General features: G+C 44.5%; 3 protein-coding genes across 3 annotated transcripts in view; 2 read left to right on the top strand and 1 right to left on the bottom strand.

Moving 5' to 3' along the window:
* The window catches only part of LOC125771414 (mucin-12), a 63,714-nt gene that overhangs the window by 34,829 nt on the left and 2,901 nt on the right, over positions 1-25,984 (top strand). The window contains exons 4-5 of the mRNA XM_049441999.1: positions 14,869-25,499; positions 25,571-25,958. Coding sequence (XP_049297956.1) covers positions 14,886-25,499; positions 25,571-25,958 — 11,002 coding nt within the window. The 5' untranslated portion in view covers positions 14,869-14,885. The remainder of the gene's footprint in view (positions 1-14,868; positions 25,500-25,570; positions 25,959-25,984) is intronic.
* LOC125771469 (E3 SUMO-protein ligase ZBED1-like) lies at positions 645-3,569 on the bottom strand. The gene is made up of 2 exons (XM_049442121.1): positions 2,973-3,569; positions 645-2,900 (listed from the first exon to the last, which is right to left on the bottom strand). The coding sequence occupies exon 2, from the start codon at positions 2,575-2,577 to the stop codon at positions 1,099-1,101; it is 1,479 nt and encodes a 492-aa protein (XP_049298078.1). The 5' UTR covers positions 2,578-2,900; positions 2,973-3,569; the 3' UTR covers positions 645-1,098.
* On the top strand, positions 3,605-6,530 carry LOC125771456 (E3 SUMO-protein ligase ZBED1-like). Its single transcript, XM_049442100.1, has 2 exons — positions 3,605-4,201; positions 4,274-6,530. Exon 2 carries the CDS (start codon positions 4,283-4,285, stop codon positions 6,074-6,076), a length of 1,794 nt encoding a protein of 597 aa, XP_049298057.1. The 5' UTR covers positions 3,605-4,201; positions 4,274-4,282; the 3' UTR covers positions 6,077-6,530.

The raw sequence follows: 25,984 nt of genomic DNA on the forward strand, positions 1-25,984 counted from the left end.
AATTGATATTTTCCAACTGGCATTAGCAAAGTTTAACTTTCCGTTTCGAACGGCCAAATCGTGAATCACGGTACGAGTCTGGTCGCGTTTCCAGTAGTGATGGGTTCGGTGGAATGCACCCACGGTTCCGATCCGGCTCCGGGTCGTGTGATTCCAGTTCCGATTCCGAAGAAATGGAATTGACGGTTCCACTCGGAACCGTCCGGAATCGTCCGGAACCGTCCGGAACCGTTCGGAATCGTCCGGAATCGTCCGGAACCGTCCGGAATCGTTCGGAATCGTCCGGAACCGTCCGGAATCGTCCGGAACCGTCCGGAATCGTTCGGAATCGTCCGGAACCGTTCGGAATCGTCCGGAACCGTCGGAATCGTTGGAACTGTCGGAACATTTGGAATCGTTGGAACCGTTGGAACCACTGGAACCGTTGGAATAGCTAGAACCGTTGGAACCGTTGGAACTGTTGGAACCACTGCAACTGCTGGAACTGCTGGAACCATCCGGAATCGTAGTCGGCTAGTATGACTTCACAGTACGCACTGTTTTCTTTTTGATTTGATGATTTTTATTTCGTTTTCTTCGCCTTTTGCTCTGCGTGTATCTTTCATAAACGGGTAGACTTTTTTTTATCAAGTAGACAAACGCTTGGTGCTGTTGGGTTTATTTTGATTGCATTGATGAATTGTGTGAAAGTACCGAATGTTATGTTAATCGAAATGTTTTTACAGACTTTTTTCGAAATCGTTCAGAACCGTCTCTGAATTGAATGCTCTGATACTGATAGTGTCTTTTAACCCACACATTTCTTCTGGTTCTACTTCCTTCTACATCTGTCATATTGTCCTTCATCTTTCGTTTATATTTACAATAAAATCAATACTTTAAATAAGATTGTAAATATAATTTACCACTATCGACTTATTTTTTTGGATAGGATCAGAATACTATAATAGGATATGAGGTGAGTCCTATCGTAATCTTTCTTTTTTGCTAAAAAAATAAACTATTGAACGGCTACGATTCTTGCATTTTATTAAATTGAACATATGATTACATTACTATCTATTTATTTGCTATCAGCTCATTACTAAACTATAAGACTTACAGGTTATGGTAATTTTGTTTTATAAAAATGATTTCTTTTAATTTTTTTGATGTCAATCTATTTCTTTTTTCTGTAAGAATGTTACCTGCCTTCGAAAAAATTCGTTCACATGGAACAGAAGACGCAGGAATGCTCAAATATTGTTTGGCAAAATATGATAACGTTGGATAAATCACTTCTCTTTCCTTCCACCATAGAAATGGATCACATTTGACCTGTAAATTTTTTTCCGAAATGTAGCGATCCAGCTCAAGAGCAGCAAGAATTCTTGCACTTGATGTGTGCTCGCTTTGGTGAACTTTTTTCAGTGGTTGCCATATGTCGTCATCGCTATCAAGATCTTTTTCTGCATTGTCTTTAATTTGTGTATCCATTCTATTTTGGAATGGAATCATCTTTTCTATCATATGCGTGTACACATTTTGGTACTGCGCGTCGCTTCCTAAAAATCCATCTTTTTTGAGCCTTGGGTCTAGTAAAATCGCATACGAAACTATTTCAAGATTGTTCGTTGTTTCGAACCTAGTTTTTAGACCCAGTATAAGATCATCTACTAAATCAATAACCTTGTGATGTAGTACTTCCTTTTCTTTTTTTTCAATAATTTTTTGCAATAAGGACCTAGTTAAAAACCCCATTGTTGAAATTGATATCGTTTTTTCCGCCATAATTTCGATTGTAACCGTATTGAACAGCTTTAAGATCTTAGTAGCTTGTTCTATAATGAGCCAATCTTCTTCCTCTAGCTTGCATGAGATTTTCAAAGTTGCAATACAAGATGCTAGTGGAATTCGGTTTTGTTTGAAACGATCCAACATTTCGTATGTTGAATTCCATCTGGTAGGGCAATCTTGTTTAATTTTTAATAGCGGATGATTCAAGCTAGTTTGCATTTCGGCCAGCTTTTGGGCAGCTTTTGAGCTTTTTTTGAAATGCATAACGATGCTTTTTACGTTCTCAATCGTTGATTTTATCTTTTGAAGGCCTCTTTGAACCACTAAATTTAACGTATGGGCACCACACGGGAGATGAGAAAGATTTAATATAGTTGCAGCTGATTTCATGTTGGTCGCATTATCCGTGACCAAAGTAAATAATTTATCGGAAATTTCAAAGGTATTAGTTACAGTCGTTATCCAATCGGCTATATTCTTTCCCGTATGGGTAATTGAAAAATCTGAACATTCCAATAAATACGAACACAGTTCGTATTTATTATTTATGAAATGAGCAGTCACTGCACAAAAATTATCATTATTAATGCTAGTCCAACAATCTGCTGTCAGTGATACAGTTGAAGCTATGAGTAATTTACTTTTCACCACCTCCAAAGTTTCGTTGTAAAGTGCCGGTAATGCTGCATTAGAAATACTTTTTCTTGTTGGCAGTTCATATTTAGGGTTTAAAGCTTTAACGAAATCTCCAAAATATTCATTTTCAACTATTGAAAAAGGATGATATTCTTTACATATCATTAAAAGCAATAGAGAATCGATTTTTTTTTTGATTCCGAGCTCATTGGTTTGCTGGGTTGAAAAAAATTGGTAATTGTGGTGCAGACGTTTTGTTGGCCGGAAGTACCTTCTAGAGGGGAATCTATTTCAGAATTTGTTGTCGACAGCGGGTTACTCCTGTACAGCGGAACGGTTGGGTGTTTACGACCGAGATGCCTTTTCAAGTTTGATGTTGATCCCTTGCAGTACGAAACTATCTGCTGACAGTAGCGACATTTAGCACCACTTTCAGATTTCGTGAAATGCTGCCATATATCGCTGGTCATGTGTGCCATAGCGCCGAGCTGAAAAGTACATGGTTACAATGTAAGATTAATTTTCTATTGCTTGTAAATCAGTAGCCGTTTTTCCTATACCTCTTTGTAAGACGGACGTGACCAATAGAATTCGAGTTCTCTCCAACTTCAGATAACAGGCGCTTTGAAGTAATGCCCAGTACGTCACCGGTGAAGTCGAAGTAATCGCCTGATCGCCGAAGAATCTCTTTTGCACTATGCACGGATCTTGCACTTGCAACAGTTCGCAAAAAAATTTCACTGGCCTATGTGTATTCAGGAGCTAATCACGTTGAATCAAAAGTAAGCACGCCACTGGTAAAGTAATCGTCTGATCGCCGAAGAATCTCTTTTGCACTGTGCACAGATCTGACTTGCAATGGTTCACAAAGAATTTCACTAGTATGAGCATTTTCTAAGGAAAATGTATTGTTTGGCACTGTCTATACCATCAACACTGTCGATATATAATCAGAGTGTGGTACAGATACTAGTACAGATTGCAGCGATAACACTATTGTACAGTCTGAGCTGTGAGCTATCTGATCCTTAGTGTGTGCTTTGCTTCACTAGTATGTGTGCGTTACAGGGAAACACAATTGATAGGGTGCGGTGAGCCGACTTTAGGGAATCGCGCAAGCGAATATGAAATACGGGACGATTGATATAGAAACACCCAATACTTTAGCGAATCAGCCAAAATTTCTATATCAATCAGTTTCTATATCAATCGTCCCGTATTTCATATTCGCTTGCGCGATTCCCTAAAGTCGGCTCACCGCACCCTATCAATTGTGTTTCCCTGTAACGCACACATACTAGTGAAGCAAAGCACACACTAAGGATCAGATAGCTCACAGCTCAGACTGTACAATAGTGTTATCGCTGCAATCTGTACTAGTATCTGTACCACACTCTGATTATATATCGACAGTGTTGATGGTATAGACAGTGCCAAACAATACATTTTCCTTAGAAAATGCTCATACTAGTGAAATTCTTTGTGAACCATTGCAAGTCAGATCTGTGCACAGTGCAAAAGAGATTCTTCGGCGATCAGACGATTACTTTACCAGTGGCGTGCTTACTTTTGATTCAACGTGATTAGCTCCTGAATACACATAGGCCAGTGAAATTTTTTTGCGAACTGTTGCAAGTGCAAGATCCGTGCATAGTGCAAAAGAGATTCTTCGGCGATCAGGCGATTACTTCGACTTCACCGGTGACGTACTGGGCATTACTTCAAAGCGCCTGTTATCTGAAGTTGGAGAGAACTCGAATTCTATTGGTCACGTCCGTCTTACAAAGAGGTATAGGAAAAACGGCTACTGATTTACAAGCAATAGAAAATTAATCTTACATTGTAACCATGTACTTTTCAGCTCGGCGCTATGGCACACATGACCAGCGATATATGGCAGCATTTCACGAAATCTGAAAGTGGTGCTAAATGTCGCTACTGTCAGCAGATAGTTTCGTACTGCAAGGGATCAACATCAAACTTGAAAAGGCATCTCGGTCGTAAACACCCAACCGTTCCGCTGTACAGGAGTAACCCGCTGTCGACAACAAATTCTGAAATAGATTCCCCTCTAGAAGGTACTTCCGGCCAACAAAACGTCTGCACCACAATTACCAATTTTTTTCAACCCAGCAAACCAATGAGCTCGGAATCAAAAAAAAAAATCGATTCTCTATTGCTTTTAATGATATGTAAAGAATATCATCCTTTTTCAATAGTTGAAAATGAATATTTTGGAGATTTCGTTAAAGCTTTAAACCCTAAATATGAACTGCCAACAAGAAAAAGTATTTCTAATGCAGCATTACCGGCACTTTACAACGAAACTTTGGAGGTGGTGAAAAGTAAATTACTCATAGCTTCAACTGTATCACTGACAGCAGATTGTTGGACTAGCATTAATAATGATAATTTTTGTGCAGTGACTGCTCATTTCATAAATAATAAATACGAACTGTGTTCGTATTTATTGGAATGTTCAGATTTTTCAATTACCCATACGGGAAAGAATATAGCCGATTGGATAACGACTGTAACTAATACCTTTGAAATTTCCGATAAATTATTTACTTTGGTCACGGATAATGCGACCAACATGAAATCAGCTGCAACTATATTAAATCTTTCTCATCTCCCGTGTGGTGCCCATACGTTAAATTTAGTGGTTCAAAGAGGCCTTCAAAAGATAAAATCAACGATTGAGAACGTAAAAAGCATCGTTATGCATTTCAAAAAAAGCTCAAAAGCTGCCCAAAAGCTGGCCGAAATGCAAACTAGCTTGAATCATCCGCTATTAAAAATTAAACAAGATTGCCCTACCAGATGGAATTCAACATACGAAATGTTGGATCGTTTCAAACAAAACCGAATTCCACTAGCATCTTGTATTGCAACTTTGAAAATCTCATGCAAGCTAGAGGAAGAAGATTGGCTCATTATAGAACAAGCTACTAAGATCTTAAAGCTGTTCAATACGGTTACAATCGAAATTATGGCGGAAAAAACGATATCAATTTCAACAATGGGGTTTTTAACTAGGTCCTTATTGCAAAAAATTATTGAAAAAAAAGAAAAGGAAGTACTACATCACAAGGTTATTGATTTAGTAGATGATCTTATACTGGGTCTAAAAACTAGGTTCGAAACAACGAACAATCTTGAAATAGTTTCGTATGCGATTTTACTAGACCCAAGGCTCAAAAAAGATGGATTTTTAGGAAGCGACGCGCAGTACCAAAATGTGTACACGCATATGATAGAAAAGATGATTCCATTCCAAAATAGAATGGATACACAAATTAAAGACAATGCAGAAAAAGATCTTGATAGCGATGACGACATATGGCAACCACTGAAAAAAGTTCACCAAAGCGAGCACACATCAAGTGCAAGAATTCTTGCTGCTCTTGAGCTGGATCGCTACATTTCGGAAAAAAATTTACAGGTCAAATGTGATCCATTTCTATGGTGGAAGGAAAGAGAAGTGATTTATCCAACGTTATCATATTTTGCCAAACAATATTTGAGCATTCCTGCGTCTTCTGTTCCATGTGAACGAATTTTTTCGAAGGCAGGTAACATTCTTACAGAAAAAAGAAATAGATTGACATCAAAAAAATTAAAAGAAATCATTTTTATAAAACAAAATTACCATAACCTGTAAGTCTTATAGTTTAGTAATGAGCTGATAGCAAATAAATAGATAGTAATGTAATCATATGTTCAATTTAATAAAATGCAAGAATCGTAGCCGTTCAATAGTTTATTTTTTTAGCAAAAAAGAAAGATTACGATAGGACTCACCTCATATCCTATTATAGTATTCTGATCCTATCCAAAAAAATAAGTCGATAGTGGTAAATTATATTTACAATCTTATTTAAAGTATTGATTTTATTGTAAATATAAACGAAAGATGAAGGACAATATGACAGATGTAGAAGGAAGTAGAACCAGAAGAAATGTGTGGGTTAAAAGACACTATCAGTATCAGAGCATTCAATTCAGAGACGGTTCTGAACGATTTCGAAAAAAGTCTGTAAAAACATTTCGATTAACATAACATTCGGTACTTTCACACAATTCATCAATGCAATCAAAATAAACCCAACAGCACCAAGCGTTTGTCTACTTGATAAAAAAAAGTCTACCCGTTTATGAAAGATACACGCAGAGCAAAAGGCGAAGAAAACGAAATAAAAATCATCAAATCAAAAAGAAAACAGTGCGTACTGTGAAGTCATACTAGCCGACTACGATTCCGGATGGTTCCAGCAGTTCCAGCAGTTGCAGTGGTTCCAACAGTTCCAACGGTTCCAACGGTTCTAGCTATTCCAACGGTTCCAGTGGTTCCAACGGTTCCAACGATTCCAAATGTTCCGACAGTTCCAACGATTCCGACGGTTCCGGACGATTTCGAACGGTTCCGGACGATTCCGAACGATTCCGGACGATTCCGGACGGTTCCGGACAATTCCGGACGATTCCGAACGGTTCTGGACGGTTCCGGACGATTCCGGACGGTTCCGGACGATTCCGGGCGATTCCGGACGATTCCGGACGATTCCGGACGGTTCCGGGCGATTCCGGACGATTCCGGACGATTCCGGACGGTTCCGGACTGGGTGGTTGCACCTACCTGCTGGAACTGGTTCCGAATTTTTGTGGAATCGTCTGGAACCAGTTCCGTCTATATGCCATTTTGTCCCATCTCTAGTTTCCAGCGTTTCCAACTCGACCCAAATGCGGATGGGGCTTGGTAGGTGAGTGGTGTAAATGTTATCAGCTGGCGCTCTTGGCGGCTGTTTGACCTACTTTCCTATTGGTGCCTGCATCGATTTTTCGAAGTGTCATTGGCCAACTAGTATCGGTTGTCTGCTGGATGGAAAGAATCTAATGTTTAAATACCTGATTTTGAGTACAGCTGAAGGAAGAATGAAATAAAATAATTAATTAATCGTTGAGAACAGATTAATGTTACATCACCAACTGTGTACCACAAAAGGGCATTGGAAATACGATTTATTCCTAACACTCAACACCATCATATTTCAATCGCCCAAATTACTTAACTCTTTCAATGTTACCGCCTCCTTATTCTGGTGGCTTATGGCCATTTGATTGCACAACAGACTTCACGAGATCACGAAGAAGCCACCGAGAAAGAAAAAGGAAACAAAACGAATATTGCAAATTGGAGAAGTCTTGTATCTTGTACTTGTTGTCGCTATAGACTTCCAATATTTTGTGAAATTGAATGCCGAAGCCCCGAATGAGAATGAACCAACCTTGGGAGGCAAAATAATAGGAAACTTTATACGTTTGGCAGCAATGTTGATGAGTGTGTGGGGGTAAAATGAGGCTTTTCTCACTGATTAACGATGAAGATGCCGAAGATGAGGAGTTTTAAGATGAGGATATAAAACGGGTTATATTTATTTAGAAGAATCTCCTTTCCTAAATCATCAAAAAAGTGTTTTGTGGGTTGGATGAAGGCAAGAGACAATTATTCCCTGTCGACACAGTCTCCGCTTCTGTAAGGCTCATTTACGGCTTAAAGAGCAAGATGACTGATGTGTTGGTAGGTTTGCTACTTTCTCGTACTGTTTCACGATTTATTATATTGCTCTTAGATCTGCAAATATTTCTCTTAGACCTTCAACCCCCGTAAAACCGAAACGAGGTCATGGAAGCAAAGATTAGACGGTGCTACAGAGGGACTTCGCAAGGAAGAAGTTTGCTTCTTCCCCAAAAATGAACTCACCAAGCGGGGAGAATTCTTTTTAAGGCACACACTGAAGAGGCCCACGCTTCGTTATGATTCATGTCGGTGATGAACGTACTGGCAAAGATCATTATTTTGCGTCTCTGCATTAGCATACAATCAGTTACGCAGACACGTAATAGCTTGGGTTGTTGGAAGAAGGAGATCAGTTTCGGTACTCCCGCGGGAAGAAAAGCGTACAGTAACAGACCGGGTATATATTTTTCTTCATTTCTTCATTCCGAAGCGTGTAATTGTGTACAAAATGCGAAACCGCGTTGGATCGTTGGAACATCTGTTCGCCTGTTTTTTATGCCACTGGCAATGCCTCCTGATGGGGAGTAAACTGCCTAACACAGGGAGGCCTCATCGAGTGCGGTTGGAATAATGAACCAGCTGTATTTTTATACCATCACCAGTTTGCTGCTCTGTCTGTGTGTTACCACGTGTTTGTCTGATGTTTGCCTGCTTATGCTCGTTTGGAGACAATTCCTTGGAATTGGAACGATGACTATATCGTCAGTTTATGAAATGTAATCTTAATGCTTAAATTTATTTTTGCATTGCTGGGTTCATTTTTCATAGAAAGAAATCATTGTGAACTTTAGACCAACATGTGAATGACCACGTGTTGCCTCATCAGTGTTCAGATAAGCATGAACGAACGAGTGAAAAATGAAGAAATAGTACGATCACGAAGGAAGTACAGTTACTTTCCACCAGATGGCAGCACTAGCTCACGCTTGTTGACTACGATTAGTACGCATGGGGTAATGTAAACCCTACTGCTAAAGAGCATTAAGGCGTATAACCACGTTTAACAACTTTTAACACACACACACGGCACTGCTGTAAAGTTGAAGGCGATTTAAAGGAAAGGAAAGTGGTAGAAAAGGTAGTTTGATGGAAGTTGTTCTTTAATTCTTGCCCAAAGTTACCATAAAAGTTAGCGACATATCAGTCATCTGCTGTTGGTAGTGGAAGACCTGTTCGGGTTGATGGGTGTTTGTGTCTGTTACAACGAAATGAACAGAATAAATCAAGCTAAAAAACACCTCACTCTCAGTCACTTAGTCATACAAACTTCAACCAAGGGTGTCGAACTTCAACCAAGGGTGTTCTTCTTTCGGATGAAATTAACACAAAAATTCAATGATATATGGGAGTTTTCGTATTAAAATGCAAAACTAGCTAAACAAAAAGAAACGGAATAGAGAAATTATTTGTTGAATTTCGTCACATCGATTGGTTTGACACCTTTGCTTCAAAGGAATGGCAAAACAGAAACGTACTTCATCTTCGAAACGCAAACTCTCAACCGTCTAAGAAAGTGGAAGAAAACGGTGTTTTGCCTTTTTTATTTCCTTCCCATTCATCGTCCACCGTCGTTTTTACTGCGCCGTTTTCTCGCCGGTTACCACACTGGAGAAACTGTAACGCTTGACTACAGCAAAAAAAAAAAAAATGTACCGTTCGTTTTTTGTGTGCCTTTGGGGTGTTTCCCTTCGTATGTGTGTGTGTCTGTCTGCGCGCGGTCTCAGCGGAGGGCATGCCCAGAGAGAAGAAAAAAATATCATGGGAACTCTGTAGTGAAGGAAAGAAGCGAAATAAATATAATGAAACGGAACCCTAACCACATTGGATGAGGTACTTTTTTAAAAGTTATAATGAGATGATGCGCGGGACGGAAATGTTTTGCCGGGGATGGCCAGAGAGGATGGTTCGCAACAGGTGAATTGCAGGGATAGCAACCCCTATAGCCGAAGGAAGGTGATGCTGTTCGGGAAGAAAGTTTTTGATCGGTGGAAAACCGCAGCAAAGAAGCTTGAGGAAAACTCGTACGAATGACAAACAGCTAAAGGTTTTTGCTACAACTAAAGCCTCTACGCACATATGGTTCCATTTCCTTGAAGAAGTAGAAAAGAAATATGATTTCTTACGTTAATAATAAAGTACAAATTATCGAGATCCAATTCAAGACCTTCAATGTATAAATCCAATGTCAAAAGCACAAGATTACGTACTGTTTCTACAACCGTCATTATATCTGAGCTTAATGTTATATAAGACTTAAAGGTATAATTGTTCTACAAAAAAAAGCTAAATACCGTTGCATACCCTTGACGAGCATAGGATTTATTTGCATAAACGTTTACATTGTACACGTGATTACTTTGGGTGTTCCCTTTAAGTTGCATTTTTCTTTCCTGTCGTGTAGATAACGACGTTGAAGTCAATCCACACAGGAGAATATTTTATCTTAAAGTTTGTTAAAGATTTCACGACTTTCGCTTTGGTTGTTGTTTTTGGTACAAACAAAAACATTTGTAGTATGTTGGTCTTACATCTCGCACAGTGAAATTAAGGGTCTGGAGAGGTGGGGACCATCGGCAGGCCAAACAATGATGAGTGATTGATTGATGGCAAAGAGTGTCAAGTGTCATTAAATTCATCACAACGAACAAAACAGCACCATATCAACCAGAGAGACCGTTTGAGCAGCGTCTTGAATGGACTAAAGGGTTTATTATCTTCTCTCATTGCCACCCAATTCCTTTGAAGTAAACGTCTTTGCTGCTGAAACAGTCACGTAGCGTGGGCAAGCGGAACAAGAACAAAACACAAAACGTAAAGAAGCAAAACAAATCCCCCCCTCACCAAATCGATCGCGTCTGTAGCGGCTAAAATGCACTCTTGCCGTTTTTGCATCCATTTCCGTCCTGTTGGTGCCGGCACACGGGAACGCACCGTCCCGATATCAGTTCCGTCATTTGCATTGCAAATTGTGCACACCATCGGTTTGGTGGAGGGCAGCACAACAACCGAAACCACACAACCACACACCTGGTTTTGTGCAGTTTCGTCCTCTCTTACTCCTCTCAGCCGTTTCTGTTTTTCCCTCCCCCACCGCGGGGGGTGAGTTGCGGGCGGCCTCCCAACTCCTCCCCACTACTGCTCTTTGTGCGTGGTTGCGCGTTCATGCCCTCGTAACTCGCGGCGGTGATGGTAGTCATAAAAATAATCATACCTTCCCTTTCGGCTTCCCCAAACATACCGCCCACCCACCACCCCGGTTCGGATCGACGTTTTGTGTTTTGTTGCGCTGCAGTTTGAGTCGATTCTGCGATTGAGACAAGGGTGCTACTTGCACTATTTGTTGTATGATTATCGTGAAACGGATTGAGGCGACTGGAAGGGAAGGAGAATGGAAGAGGAGTGCAACGTAATGGGTGATGGGGGTGGTGGGTGGTAATTTTTTATGGTCCGATTGGCGTGCGCCGGCTGTTTGGCCTTCGCCATTTGGCATCGCGAACAGATGCAGTTCCAAACACCGTACAGAATCGTCGTCCGAAGCAACCTTTACCTTTTGGTCATTCGACTGAAACCAAGGATCTTGGGGTAGGCTGACGATTTACGGTGCGAGTCCATTAAAATGTAATTAATGTATGGCAAAAATTAAGTCTTGTTAAAGATATTAAAATGTAGATGATGATATGTTTTTTTTGGTACAAGATTCAGAAGCATCAACAGATAAACAAACAAATAATTCATGCTAATTGCAGATACAATTGTATTGTAAAAAGGAGCTAAAGAATTAAGAATTAATAACTGTTTTGGTGTCGTTAACATATAATAAAAGAGCAATTGTTTTTGTTTCTTATTTGCGCTTGTTGGTACCCATACCCCGGGGTTAGATTATAAAATCATTGCATATACAGTGGAGCGCCGATTATCCGTGCTCATCGGGACTCAGCCCTTGCCGGATAAGTGAATATCACGAATAATAGGTACAACTCTTTTTATTGATAAATATTAATGTTTAGTGTGTAATGGGTAGATGGAATGTAACGGGTCAATTTTTTGGATTTTTTTATGATTGTTTATTCTTTTTTTATTTAAAGCATTATTTGAGTCAAAAGAAACTTATTTCAACCAATTGGTATTAAGATAAATCAATTTTTAAAATTTTGCTCAATTTCTCAAAAAAAAGCTAATGCTATAGCCTTAAGAAATTTTCAAATTTTTAGATTTTGTTTTAAATTTTTATGATTTTTTATTTTTTTTAATTAAAACATTATTTGAGTGAAAAGAAACTTATTTCAACAAATCCGCATTAAAATAAATAAATTTATAAAATTTTGCAAAATTACTCAAAAAAAAGCTAAGGCTATAGTCTTAGAAAATTTTCATATTTAATTTTTTTTATAAAGCTAGATGTTAATTTTCTTATCTTTTTTTTATTCTTTCTTACACTTTGCAAAGTAAATCTGTTCTTTTTTCGAATTTGAGCATTATATCTTGCCATCATCGGTTTTGCATTTCATATGTCAATCCTCCTTCGGAACTGTCATTTCCGAGCTGCACGGATAATAGGACAGCCGAATAAAAGGTACCCGGATAATCGGCGCTCCACTGTAATTCGTCCGGCGTATGAAAGACAACTCCCAAATTAAGAGATTTTAACCTAGACGGGGGTTTTTGGAGAACCTTGAATTATCGATCCTGCCATTTGTGCATCCTGACAGGTGGCCCGATTAACTCATATGAATTGGAAATTATCCAGGACAATTTATACCTTCTTTATTATATTTTGTTCTTCTTTCATGACGCATTTTATTGGCAGCTTCCTGGACCTTGTCTGTATTGAGCTCCAACATCTTGAAGATTTCGAAACCGGCAGCTCTTAGACCCAATACTTAACATGGCATTTTGTATCCCATTTTTATGTTCCAACCACCAAAAATGTGCACCAACTGTCCATGCTTAATTATTCATTTTTTGTGTGTTTTTTGTTATTATCATAAATAATTCCCCAAGCTCATCAAGAAGTTCCCTTACGATGGACAGACAAAATAAAATACCACATCGAACTGTCAAGGTCGTTGACCTAAATATGCTGTCCCAGAACGGCTGTCGGCGGGTTTCGGGGTCTGGCGTGTTTGCCGCGCCTTTTGGCTGGTTATTTTCATTCCGTTGTTTATACACACGCCAATTTGTTGATGCGCTCAATTTGCGCAAGAAAAAGAATTCCAACACAACCCGTCGTCTCGCGCCCTTGGCTGTTGGCCACCCGGGTTTGGCTTTGGAACGACACATCATAACGCTCGCGGTCAGGGAGGGTATCACACATACATTGTTGTGTTCGTCGTCTGCCTGCATATGTCCCCGGCCCGGTCGGTCGCAGTCAGACTTTTGCGTGCGTCTTACATTTTCGTCTGCCTTTCGTCGCAGTTCCGAGCAGTATTTTATTGCAACTTTCTTCTCTTCTTTCTCTGTGGATGATGCACTTTTTTACGAGAACTGGTTTCGATCGAGCGCAGCTGGTTAGATGAGTTAAAGAAAGAGAAAAAGAGAGAGAGAAAGAAAGAGATAGAGTGGAGAATATATTCCATCCAGCAGTGTGCAATCTGTGCCGGTTGATATGGGCATAAATAATATTAAACTCTTTGTGGCGCAGTGAAGAGGAGGGGGAAATCGCCAACTACATACCAAACGAAGATGAAGATGGAACAGATCGCGGCACACAAACACGTATGCTATTTTACTGTCTGTGTGCAGCGAGCGAGAAAGTGTGAGAAAGCGACAAGTAATAAAGGAGGCAAAGCAAGGCGAAAGACGTTTTTGCTCCCCGTCATTGAGGCGAGAAACGATCCCGGTAGCATAAAATTTGCATTCCATCATTGTACAACACTGTTCCGCAACCACCTTCACACGGTCGTTAATAATCGCTCCGTTGTTTAACCGGGCGCCTCCACGCGGTCACCAACAACGCACCATTTGAGGTTGGGTTTGGTTCCATCACCAACCCTAGGCAATTTTCATCTTCCTTCCGCCACGCCACCAACAAACGATTGTTGTTCCAGGATGTTTTCTGCTCTAAAACGCATGCCATGGGCTGGAAAAGTGTTTGTCCACTAGTTTAATATCTCGTCATATCAATCGAGCTGCTGTCAGACATTATCAGTGTGAAGAAGAGGAAGAAGAGTGGATATTTAATTCAATCGAAAAGTGATTTAATTTCGGTACCGGGTAAAAGCTAATGGCATTAGTACATTCGCAACAACACCGTGATGTATTCCTGTGGTTGGTGTAACAATTTGAATTTCTTGGTATTTTTGTATCGTTTTTTTTATGTGACATATTGGTTAAATGCGCCATGGGACATATTTACAAAGTTATCATTTCAAGCCGGGTTGCTTCCCTTTAGTCACCGATTCTTCAAACATGCCTGTCACCTGGCAACTCTCGATAACACTGATAATCATATCACAACCAACCATTTGCTGGAACTGTGTCATGTGTATGTGTACCTGTGTATTGCTATGTGTACGCAAAACCTCAAAATTTCATTATCGCAAACGCAATGGAGCTGCAGCGAGAGTAATTTAATTGTAGACCTCGATATACGCCTGCGTGATCAGCCTGTTATCAGCAACGCGGTACGAGGAGTTGGCGGTATCATTTACTAACGAAATGCACATCGGTCGTACATTTAATTGCAACGTGTACGAAAGAAGATTAGGTTTACCGTAACGGATGAAATTGGCTGATATAATCCGATTAATAAATTTAATACATTGTAGATATGTGCTAGAAGAATCTTCTCAGCGTACAATCACATTTTTTCCCCTGACAAAACAAAACACAATTACACGATAGTTAAAAGTTTATTTCATTCTTTTTCTTTATAGCAACAAACCAATGAACGATGGAGTCATCAAAGGCAGCAACTGTACCAACAACGGTAACTAATGCATTAGAAACGGCTACGACTACCACTGCAGTAACTCCAACAGTAACTCCCGTCGTCTCTGACCTGGAGCATGATAAAGAAATCCCCACCGCGGTAACGACCGAATGTACCGCAGCAGACGATACAGAACCAAAAATCGAACAAGTGACACCGGCGGATATGGAACCGCAAAGTCCACCAAACCCGGTCGACATGCAGGAGCTTGTTGATCCGCTGGCAGTGTCAGAAGACACACCGGAAATTAGTACAACTTCCATCGAAGCGGAGAAATCATTGGAAGAACTAGCAAGTACGATAAAAGATACCCAACCAACAGTAGAGAAAGATCCGCTGGCTGGTGTTTCGAACGGTGAGGTGACGCCAGAACAGGTCCTGCAACCGACTACATCCACTGAACCTGCAGTTGTTAGTGAAGACAAATCCTTGGAAAAGTCTTCAGAAGTGTCCGAATCTACTCCAACGTCGACATCTTCTCATGGAGAGAATCCTGCAACAAGCAGCAGCAATGTTGGTGAGGGAGGGAAATGTTCGAATACAATTTCCCTTACAAAAACACCTCCACCAGTAGTGGAGTCTTCCACGGCCTCTCCGGAAAAGTCTGACGCAGTCGTAGCAGATGATTCTCCTACTCCACGGGATGGACCCGGTATCGTACTTATAACGACATCCACGGTTGATAGTAGCAGCAGTAGTGATAAAACTGATGATAGGAACGTTGAAACCGTCAAAGGGCCTAGCAGTAATTGTAGTGATAATGTAAATAGTATTAACAATGACTGCAGCAGTAGTAGTAACATCAGACACAGTAAAGAGGCAGAATCTCAATCAACTGCCACAGAAAATGGCTCTACGAGTCTCAAAGCGAATACGACCACAACGGATCCGAGCGATCGAACGCGATCACCTTTTACTGAGATCGTTCCACCATCAACGGAAGAGGTGACTTTGAATGCTGTGATAGAGAAGGAAACATTGGCAAACAACGTAGACTCAAACCCGAATGGAGTTGTGATACCGCGACAGGAAGCCGACCAAGACGAGAAGCAGCCGCTGGAATCGTTAACACGATTGGATGAATCGCACGCACGGCTGGACGAAAATAAGCCTTTAGAAAACAATTCTGAAACAAGTGATGTAATCTTGAATCGGCCAAATGGACAGGAAGAAACGAGAGAGACTGGTTGTGATCCTTCCGACAGCCAAAAGAGCGATGTAACGCCATCTGCGACAGGCACCGTAAATGATGCAAATGGGCAAGAAAAACGTGAAGAAACTTTTCTAGAGCATCGCGAATCTTCAGCGATACCACCGGAACCCGATCCCGGTCCACCTGTTGAGGAGCAGTTTCGTCCGGTTGATTCCAAAAGTGCTGAAAGCTGTAACAATCTTAAAGAAAATGATACAGCCAATAGTGCCACCTCGGGTGAGGCACATTACAATTCCGTACAAACATCACAAAACATGGATGCTGAGTCTTCGCAAAACGAGATGATTAACGGTAGATCTATTAGCACCCTCAGTACTGGAGTCACCGGTCGGAGTGATTATCATCAGCAGCAACAAACGCCACCGGTCTCTGCTCGAAATCCATTGCAGTTCACCGAGGTAGCGAACGACGAAGTTGAGCTAAAGGTAGATGGTGGTCATCTGCTGGATCGTGTCATTAAGCTGTCGCTCTTGAAGGGTCTGCAGGACAGTGGGAAACGATTGGCAAAGAGCAGCCTGATCATTTCCGGAGCAGGAGCTAGTATCGGTGAGGCTGGAAATGGCGAGGCGACACTAGCAACAACTTCCTCGCTGAGCAAAGCAAAGAGTGCGGCCGCAGGCTTGCGGTTGATGGAGGAACATAAAACTACACCACCCGCATTAGTTGCAAATGGGGGTGCAGTCGGAAACGCGGAGGGAGCCCATGTTGCTGATACGGAAATAGCGAGCAGTACGAAAGAGGTAGCAGACTCTCCAAATCGTCCAACTGCACAGAGTGGGGGAAGGATACGCCATTCGAGTGATACTACCGTAAGCAGTAGTCCTTCTGGAGAACTGGATGGAGGGGTACGTAGCAGCAGTAACAGTTCGTTAGATTTTCGAGAGGAGGAAAGATCACCAACAGTACAGGCGCAGGAAGCTGCATCGCCTGCATCCAACTTGGAAGCTTCTTCCAGTCGAAGCTGTTCCGCACGGGATCCAGTAGCCGCTGTAGTACCCCACAGTAATGAGCATCTGCCCATGAAAGCACGCAAACCACAGTACTACGCCAGCATACCGGATTTTTCAAAGCAACAATTCTCCTCGGCTGCACCTCTATCTTCCGTGTCAACCTCGACGACAACGACCGCGAAAAGTCTCGCTCAGTTACATATGAAAACGCCCGATTTTAGCCGTTTAGCGTGTGATACTGTACCGTCCAGCCAAACGTCCCCGTCTTCCACGACGACGAACACTGCAATTTCCACCGTCGCCTCCACGAACACGCGAACAACTAGTGAGTTGAAAATCTCGAACCCGGACTTCACGAAAGGATTTGCAACGCAAAGCTCAAACTATAGTTCTTCGGTACAAGGTAACGATCAGCAGCCACCGGGAAATGCCAGCAGCTCACCGTACGTTACGCAGGATACCTTCAGTAAGCTCATTAAGGAGCGAAACTATATAGCAGATTTGCAGCTGAAAAACCCACCTCCGTCACAAAATCAAGTTTCATCTGATGGCCAAACGGTTGTCAAAAGCGTTGGGTCACAGAACGATTATCCGACCTCGAGGGTAGTTGTGGTAGACACCACATCAACGACACTTGGAGGTGCTGTACCCTTTGGACACGCTACTTCTACTCCTATTGCTCAGTATCATCGAACCACGTCAATTGAGAATGGTATGGAACCGGAACCGAAGGCTCATGTGATACACAAAAATACCGGAAGTTCTTCAGCATCACCACTACCACCCTCACAAGGCAGCGGAGTACATCAAGCACCGAAAACGTGGAATCCTCCTGAGTTTACTAGTAAACACTTTACCCAAGGTCCTCCGAGCAATAGTCGGACGGTGGGTTCAAACGGAGCTGGACCATCCTCCACATCACCTTCATCCCGCGATCCTTCTCCTGCGCCTTCGTCTTCCTCACCGCATCAACCATCGTACGGACAACATCCTGGTGCATTAGTGAACTATACAAGCAAATCCTCTCATGCAGGACCAACGTCCGTTGTCGGATCGGAGAGAATAATCGTGAATAACGTGAGAACCTATTATCCTGAGGCTTCCGTTCCACCCGCATCTGCATCGGTGCCACATTCCGGAACCGTTTCCCAGACCTCTGCGCCGTACCATTCGTTGCCGAAGGTGAAGGACCCCGAGTTTCGTTTGGATCAAAATAGAGAGCAGTTGCTATTACAGGAAGGTACTATCGTCACGATAAAACAAGCGCAAACAAATCACGCGACAGGTAGAGGACAACTACCTCCTCCCATTACATCGAGATCACCGTCCGCTGAGAGACGCGAGGCTCAGATGATGCAAAATTCGCAAGATATATTGTATCGGGATTATAAGCAACATAAAAAACCAACCAGTTCCATAGGTTCGGTCAGTAGTAATATGCGTCCAGCCGGGCCCTCACAGAGTCCGGTAGATCGTCGATCACCGTACGATCCAGCTGCATACTATTCACAGTCGATTAATCACCACAGACCTCCAGTAATTCCTCCTCAAGGTGCTGGGTTGATGCACCCACCGCCACCAAACTGGCCCGGACCGGGACAACACCTTCCTTCACAGCAAATGCTACGGGGAGTTGTTGGGCCGGGTGCACGCAGCAGTCCACAAGACAATGGAGCAAGTCCGGTGTCATCACCTGCTCCGCCACCGACCACTCAACACCATTATCATAATCATCAAGCTCCTTATTACGGGCAGTACAAAAATGCTCCCAGTCCCGTATCGGGTACGACATATGGGACAAACTCTACCCCTGCTCAGCCGCAAGGAGCCGGTACTAAATATCCACCCCAACAACATTATCCTGGTGGAACTAGTGCTTCCGAGCGGAGACACGAAGTATTGGACCGTGGCGTAGGTTCAGGTAATTACAAAGGATTGGACTACAACATGGAGCAAAAGTTTGCGGAAGTTTATCAAGCACATCAGGCCAAGGAGAAGCAGGCAGCTGCAGAAGCGGCTGCATCTAGCACTGTAAGACAGGCGTCTCGTCCAGCAGCTGGTACTGCGAGTGGTAGTCCCGGAATTTCATCAACACCTGCGACATCATCCAAGGGGCCAGCATCTTATGGCTCGACTGGCTATGAGCAGTATCATCCGTACTACCAACATTCGCAAGCGACACCTTCTCCAACGTCTACGCCATCGCCAGTGCCTTCCCCACACCATAGAAAGTACAGTGGTCCACCATCAAGGGACCCTTCGCCACTGGGACAGCAACCTCCACAACAACATCAACATTATCGATATGGATCAAGTGAAACACTGTACCACGTTCCTGCAGGAGGTCCTCAAGCGATGTATGTGCACCCTGCAGCTCCAAAGCCAAATGAACAAGGAGCCACACAACAGCCCATTCCTCCTGCATCCTACTATCAAAGTCAGCCATCGTCTTCGTCGTCCTATTCCAGTGCAACTACTACCTACTCCAACCGTCCTCATCACGGAGTGGTTTTGAGTTCAAATCATTCAAACTCTGCACAACAGTCTGTGATAAGCGGTAATCCGTATGATCGTTACGTTCATCCATATGCTAGCAGTGGATCGTCTCAACCCGCACCTGGGGGACAACAGCAACAACAATCACACCACTCTAAAACATCACTTCCATACCCCCCAGCGGGAAGACTCCAAGGACCACCGCCTTTGCAATCAGGTCCGGTTTCGGTGCCTGGTCAATCGCCAGTCATCCATCCTCCGTTGATGACGGGAAGCAAAAACATTCCTGTTCGAGTTATCGCTACAGCTCCACCAGCTGCTGTGTCAGTTACCAATGCTGGCTCTCTACCTACTACTGTACCTACAGTGCAGCCACAAGGAACAGCTCGAGCCTTGGGACAGTCCAATGCAACGTCTTCATCTACTGCTGCACCGTCACAACCAGTGTTGGTGTTAGCAGGCGAGGCAAACGGTAGTCAACGTGAGATGAACACCGTTGCAGCAACGACGCCGGTAATTATCGCTCCTGCAAAACGAGAATCTCCACTTGATCTTTCAGTAAAAACTGTCAAAACAAAAGCCGATTCAACCGGGTGTGATGATTACGCTATGAGTGCTAGTAACAGTAGCATCAGCAGCAGTAGCAGTAGCAGTAGCGGTGGTGGTCGACCACGCGAAGTGGTGCCAAAAGTTGACTTTAGTCCAAACTTTCAGAAACACATTCCCATGAGAAATCCTGGCCCCAATGGTGCTTCGGGCGCTGGCCCACCAACAGCAGATGTCAGACAGTCAGAACCACAAAATCTTCCAATACCTTCACCAACGCGTCACGTTTCTGTCATCAGTCCAGCAATACCTCCCGGTTACGATAAGAAAACGGACGCGTACATGTCAGCAAACTATCGTGCCGTTGGTGGACCCTTGGTATCTCCGGCATATCAATACTCTGCTGTTCCAACTCGATTAGGGCCGGGTCCACCAGGAGGATTTGAAGGTTCGCCGGCGGCAGCACCGGCTGCCTCGTCTTCAATGGGTTCGGCAAGTAGCAAAAGTGTGTACTACCCTCCAACGGGACTAGATTATGGACGTCCTGCTGGTAAATCTGGTTCAGGAAGCATTGTAACCGGGCAAGCTGCAACGGTACCAGCGACAGCAGCGAATGTACGTTCCAACTCAACCTCTCAGGGTTCACCTCCGACTGGACACCCGCCACACTCATCAGCATCCGCTCAACCTCGTCTAGACGATCCCCGCATCGAGGATCGCAAGTTCGTGGAGAGCATGTTGAAGAAGAAAACGTCGCCATCTTCCGATGTAATGGCCGACCTACAAGCCGGAAAGTTTCCAACGCGAATTCCACAGAATTTGGCACCCAAAAAGCGAGTTGCAGCAGCTGCAGTAGCAGCTGCCGCTGCTGAAGCCGCCTTGGCGAAGACACCTTCTGTTCAAGGCGAAATATCTCCTCCGACTGCTCCAACACCAGCAAAGGTAGCTAAATACGAAGACTCTACAGTACCGCGTTCCCAAGGAGGTCCTTGTCCACAGGGACCGTCACAAGGACATCCTCAACTATCTCCTCATGGAGCACCGGATGGACGGTATCCAAATCATTCCCAAGGAACTCCACGAGAAGGATCTTATGTAAACTATGTTCCTGCTATAAATCAGGCAGGCTATCATTATACAAGCTCCTCCGGCAAGCGTTCAACGGCACCCGAAATACCCAATAGTCCGACTGTACATCCATCCGTGATAACAACTAACTATCATCATCATCCGCCGGCCGTGTTGCAGCACCAGTATGCCACAGATGCACGCTATTATCAGCATCATACCGCTGTACCAGTGAAATCGCGAGATGATCCTATAATTCCAGTGTACCATCAACCGCATTTGAGAGGTGGAAGTGCGGTATCTTACACGCCACAAGCGTACGGCGAACCTAACGCTCATCCACCCTATCCTCAGCACCATTCCGAACCGATGATGTATCATAAGACTCCTTCTGATGCCCCGCCATTTCGTTATGGAGATTCTTTAAAGGCACCTGCAGACCATACGGCCGTACATCATATGCAGTCTCATATACACTATACGGGCGGAAATGCAGGCCCTATGCCAAAGGTTGGTCTGGGAGCATCCCATCAATATCAACAGCAACCGCAGTCGCAACATCATTCTCCGCAATCGGCGGTCGAATCAATGACAGTCTCTCAGTATCCTTCAAACGTTCATCCTAACTACGGACCACCACAACATCATCGTGGGGCGGATCAATCGGTTATTTCAAAGCTACGAACTAGTCTCGAACTAAAGGAGTACGAGAAACAACGTATCAATCAACTCCGTAAGCAACCGGGAATGGAACTAGCGGATGAAGACCGTGCCCCGAAAGCAACAATGCCATCAGCATCTCCAGTAGCGACCAGTGTGCTGCCTACGGTGCAAGATTCCCCATCACCATCGTCGCGCTTTCGGACAAAGGGTGAGCTCAAAGGTTATACCCCATTACCGACTCCAAGTGCAGTCACCAAGCCACCGAGATCCACCAATGAACCACCTCCACTGTCTTTAAAAAGAGGAGATCCTGGGTGCGAAGAACAGAAGGCAGAGGGAGAAGAAAAGAAGCGATCAATTGTTCCACCAATCGATATGGACGGTTCATCGGCATTGGATATATTGGACTGGGGCAGTACCTGCAATGAATTTGTCGAACAATTGCAGACGGGCAAAAAGCGAGGACGACGGAAACGAACAGCAGGCACGGTAACCGCAGCCGGATCGGTTGGTGGTCGCAGTTGGCCTGCAATCGATTCGATCGAAACGACGATTTCGGTGGCTGAAGGTTCTACGACGGATTTGTCGGCCATTCCGAAGGAAGTGCTCAATTCCGCTCGTTCGCCGCACCGTCTCAAAGGTGTTCGAGATGGAAGCGATAGCTCGAGCGACGAAGACAAACCACTGCTGCTACTTCGCCAACAGTCCCAGCAACAGCAAAAGGACCAAGAGCAGGTGGACAGCAAAGCACACGCGGGAATGGTACAAACGGAGAAGGTGGCACGTAATCAACGTGAAAAGCAACGACTCGAACTGCAGCAGAAGCATGAAGCTAAACTCGGCCGTTCAAGTAGCACAGATAGCGAAACGGCACGGGCTGCATCGGCTCAGCGCGCGAAAGCACGCGTTCGTAAGCTACGTCATCGTTCGAGTGTCGTACCGGTCCTTTCGCTTAAGTCTTCCGATGGGGACGGTGACGTGACCGCGGACGGTGGTGAAGATGAAAGTGGTAAACAGACACAGAAGCGTGTGTCACATGCGCTAGCGAACAGTGCAAAACGAAAGCGTATCCGAGGACCAGGTTCCCGCTCGTCCTCGTCGTCTTCCTCGTCAGCGTCCGAAAGTAGCGCTCCGGCGCTAAAAATGCCCGAAAATGAACTGCCAAGAAAACGGGGCCGACCAAAGGGAACGGGAGCTGGTGGTAAGCGAGCCCAACAAGCGACCAGCAGTCGGTGTCAGACGGGTACGATCAAGCAGGAACCGAATGAGAACAGTGATCTTAGTTCGGACGAGGAATCTCGAGCGATACGCACACCGCATAAGAATGCATCCGGTACGTCTAACAATAGTGACTCCACAAAGAAGCGTGAAGGTGGAGCAGCTGTTAGTAATACGGGAGGATCTACCGGTAGCGGCAATAGCGCAGGAGGCAAAGCACAACATGGAAGCAAAGTGAGCGAAGGGTCAACGTGTAACTATGAACAGAAGGAGAAGATTATCATCTCGGGGGCTAAGAAAAAGCTCACAAAAGCACGCACTAATTCCCGCTCGAAGGCAGATTCGTCATCGGATTCGTCATCTGCTAGTTCCTCATCCTCATCGTCCGAAGAGGAAGAGGAGGAAGCGGAAGAGACTATGACGCGCTCACGCAGCAAACGGGAAGCTGAACGTCGACGATCGAACAGCAAAGTGCTGCGCAACGATAAGATCGTAGAGAACTGCCCGAATCCGTCACAAAACCAACGCGTAGCTCGCAACCGTGCTGACAGCGAACGAACTCCGTCGAAGAAGACCAAAGCTCGCAAACTATCGGTGGGCGAACCAACGCCTAAGCGATCTAAGTCGCGAATCGTAGATTCGGATTCGGATGGGCCCAAGGCGGGAGGTGGTAACGCTGTTCCACGCAAACGTACACGACAGGCTTCAAAAAACGCGCCAATGTCGTCGGCTGCTTCAGGCGAGTCGACGGACAGTTCGAGTGAGGATGAAGGCCGGATGGATCTGTCCGAGCGTTTGCGGTCTCGGAAAGTTGCCAAAAAAGTAACTGAAGAGTCAGCCCGAAAGCAGCCATCTTCTAGCTCCACGAAGAGTGGCTCTCGTCGGGAGAGCACTACCTCGGCGAAAGGTAGTGAATCATCCACCAAGAAGAAGAGTAGTGGTGCTGGTCCATCTTCCAACTCTGCATTGGCTGGAGTGAAGAAATCCTTGAAAGAATTGAATCAGACAACGGCATCGTCGGAAACTCCGGATCACTTCTATCCCGGCTGGGAAAAGGAGCTGTACGAGTACAAGCGATCGCTCAAGGTACCGCCCGAGTTGATCACGATCGATGGTGGATTGTATATGCATCGGATTTCGACTTCGCTTCCGGATCTGGATTCTCCGCATCATAGTGACGGATCGGAAACATTTACGGAAATTAGAAAGAAACTTAACCAGCGCGATTTTGGGTCAGCACCACCGAAACGCTTCAAAACGAAAGCTGCGGCTAAGCAACAGCAGCAACTGCCCTTGCCCGGAACGTCCTCATCGTCATGTACTACGATAGTGAAGGAGGAGGAGCATAATCGTCAGGAGCATAAGAAGATTGTCGATGATAAAAAGTTCCGATCGATCATAGAGCTACTACATCGTCGTTGCATTGCGGCTCAGGGAGCGAAACCCACTCCAACCTCTAGCAGTGGTCGAGGAAAGGGATCAAAAAGTGCAGGAAAGAGCACCAGCAATACTTCCAGCAGTGAGAACGCTAAACCCAAGCAGGAGTTCGAACTGTTGCCGACACCGGGTGCCGAATCGGAGTCACTCTTCAGCAAGAATAGCAAGAAGAAAAAATCCCTGTTCGACACGGCCATCTTGAAGTCACGAACGCGCACCGAACAGAAAGCGATGCAGAGCAAGGAGATGATCCGTGAAGTATTCGGAGGGGATGATGAGCGGCCCCAATCGGCACCACCGCTCAGCTGTGGCCCGGCACAAGCTCCACTCTACGAGGATGGCCTTCGGAATGTGACGTTTGACGAGCGGTACAATGAATTGATGCGCAACCACGATCGGATTGTCGATGAGCTCGACGGTGGAGCTGCGGCAGTAGCGGTCAAACAGGAACCTCTAGAAGATGAAGAGGAAGAAGAAGAGGAAGAAATGGAAGACGAGGAGGAAGATGATGATACGCAAGATGGGAGCGTACGGATGAAAGACTCCGAGCGTGATACACCGTCGATTGCTTCGGAGCGAGGTGAACGTGAGCTTCCCGGTACACCACTGTCCTTTCATGGTGGAGCGGCAATCCTCAGCGTGAATGTGTCCGCATCGAGCAGTGGCCATTTGGCTGTACCAGCTGCACCCAAAAAGCGTGGCCGTGGCCATCGCACATCACGGCGCAAGGGTAGTTCGGGGTTTGACTACATTCGCAAGAAAAAGAAACCTTCGCAACAACATCACCATGGCAACCATCAACATCAACACGGAACATTAGGTGGCAATGGTCTGAATGGTTCGATAGGTGTAAGGAAGGTGACGGCATTCGAGAACATGGAGGGAAAGGATGAGACCCACATCGGTAAGGAGATTCGTAGTTGGGTGCTGAACAAGGGTGTTGGTGAAAGCGTCATGCATAAGGCGGCTCGCTTGGGTTACACGGTAAGTTTGAGCTGGAAGAAAAATTGGAAGGCAGATATAAATTTACAAAAGCCTGGTTTCCTTTTTTGTAGGACGTCATCGTATACTGTCTCGAACGGTTGGATATGGATCCAGACCTGAAGGATAACGCTGGCTACACACCACTGCATGAAGCGTGCGCCAAAGGACATCTGGATATTGCCAATTACCTACTCCAATATGGCGCCAGTCACTCGGAGCCTGCTCCGTCTGGAATGCGTCCACTGCACGAAGCAGTAGAAAATTCGTTTGTAGAGATTGTGCGACTGCTACTGGCGTTCGGTGCTGATCCAATGCTAGCGACGTATGCCGGTATGACACCGATGCAGCTAGCCGAAAGCGATGACATGACGTTATTCCTTGAGCACCACCTCAACGATGTGCAGAGTATGGCGCCCAATAAGATTGGCTGGAAGTTTGACGGACCTTGGAAGATTCATGGTTGGTTCTACGGTACGTTTCACTTT

Source organism: Anopheles funestus, chromosome 3RL (genome assembly GCF_943734845.2).
Source record: "Anopheles funestus chromosome 3RL, idAnoFuneDA-416_04, whole genome shotgun sequence".
Lineage (NCBI taxonomy): Eukaryota > Metazoa > Arthropoda > Insecta > Diptera > Culicidae > Anopheles > Anopheles funestus.

Coding starts and splice junctions, on each gene's coding strand:
- LOC125771469 (XM_049442121.1), bottom strand. CDS start 2,577: ATGATATGTAAAGAATATCATCCTTTTTCAATAGTTGAAAATGAATAT.
- LOC125771456 (XM_049442100.1), top strand. CDS start 4,283: ATGGCACACATGACCAGCGATATATGGCAGCATTTCACGAAATCTGAA.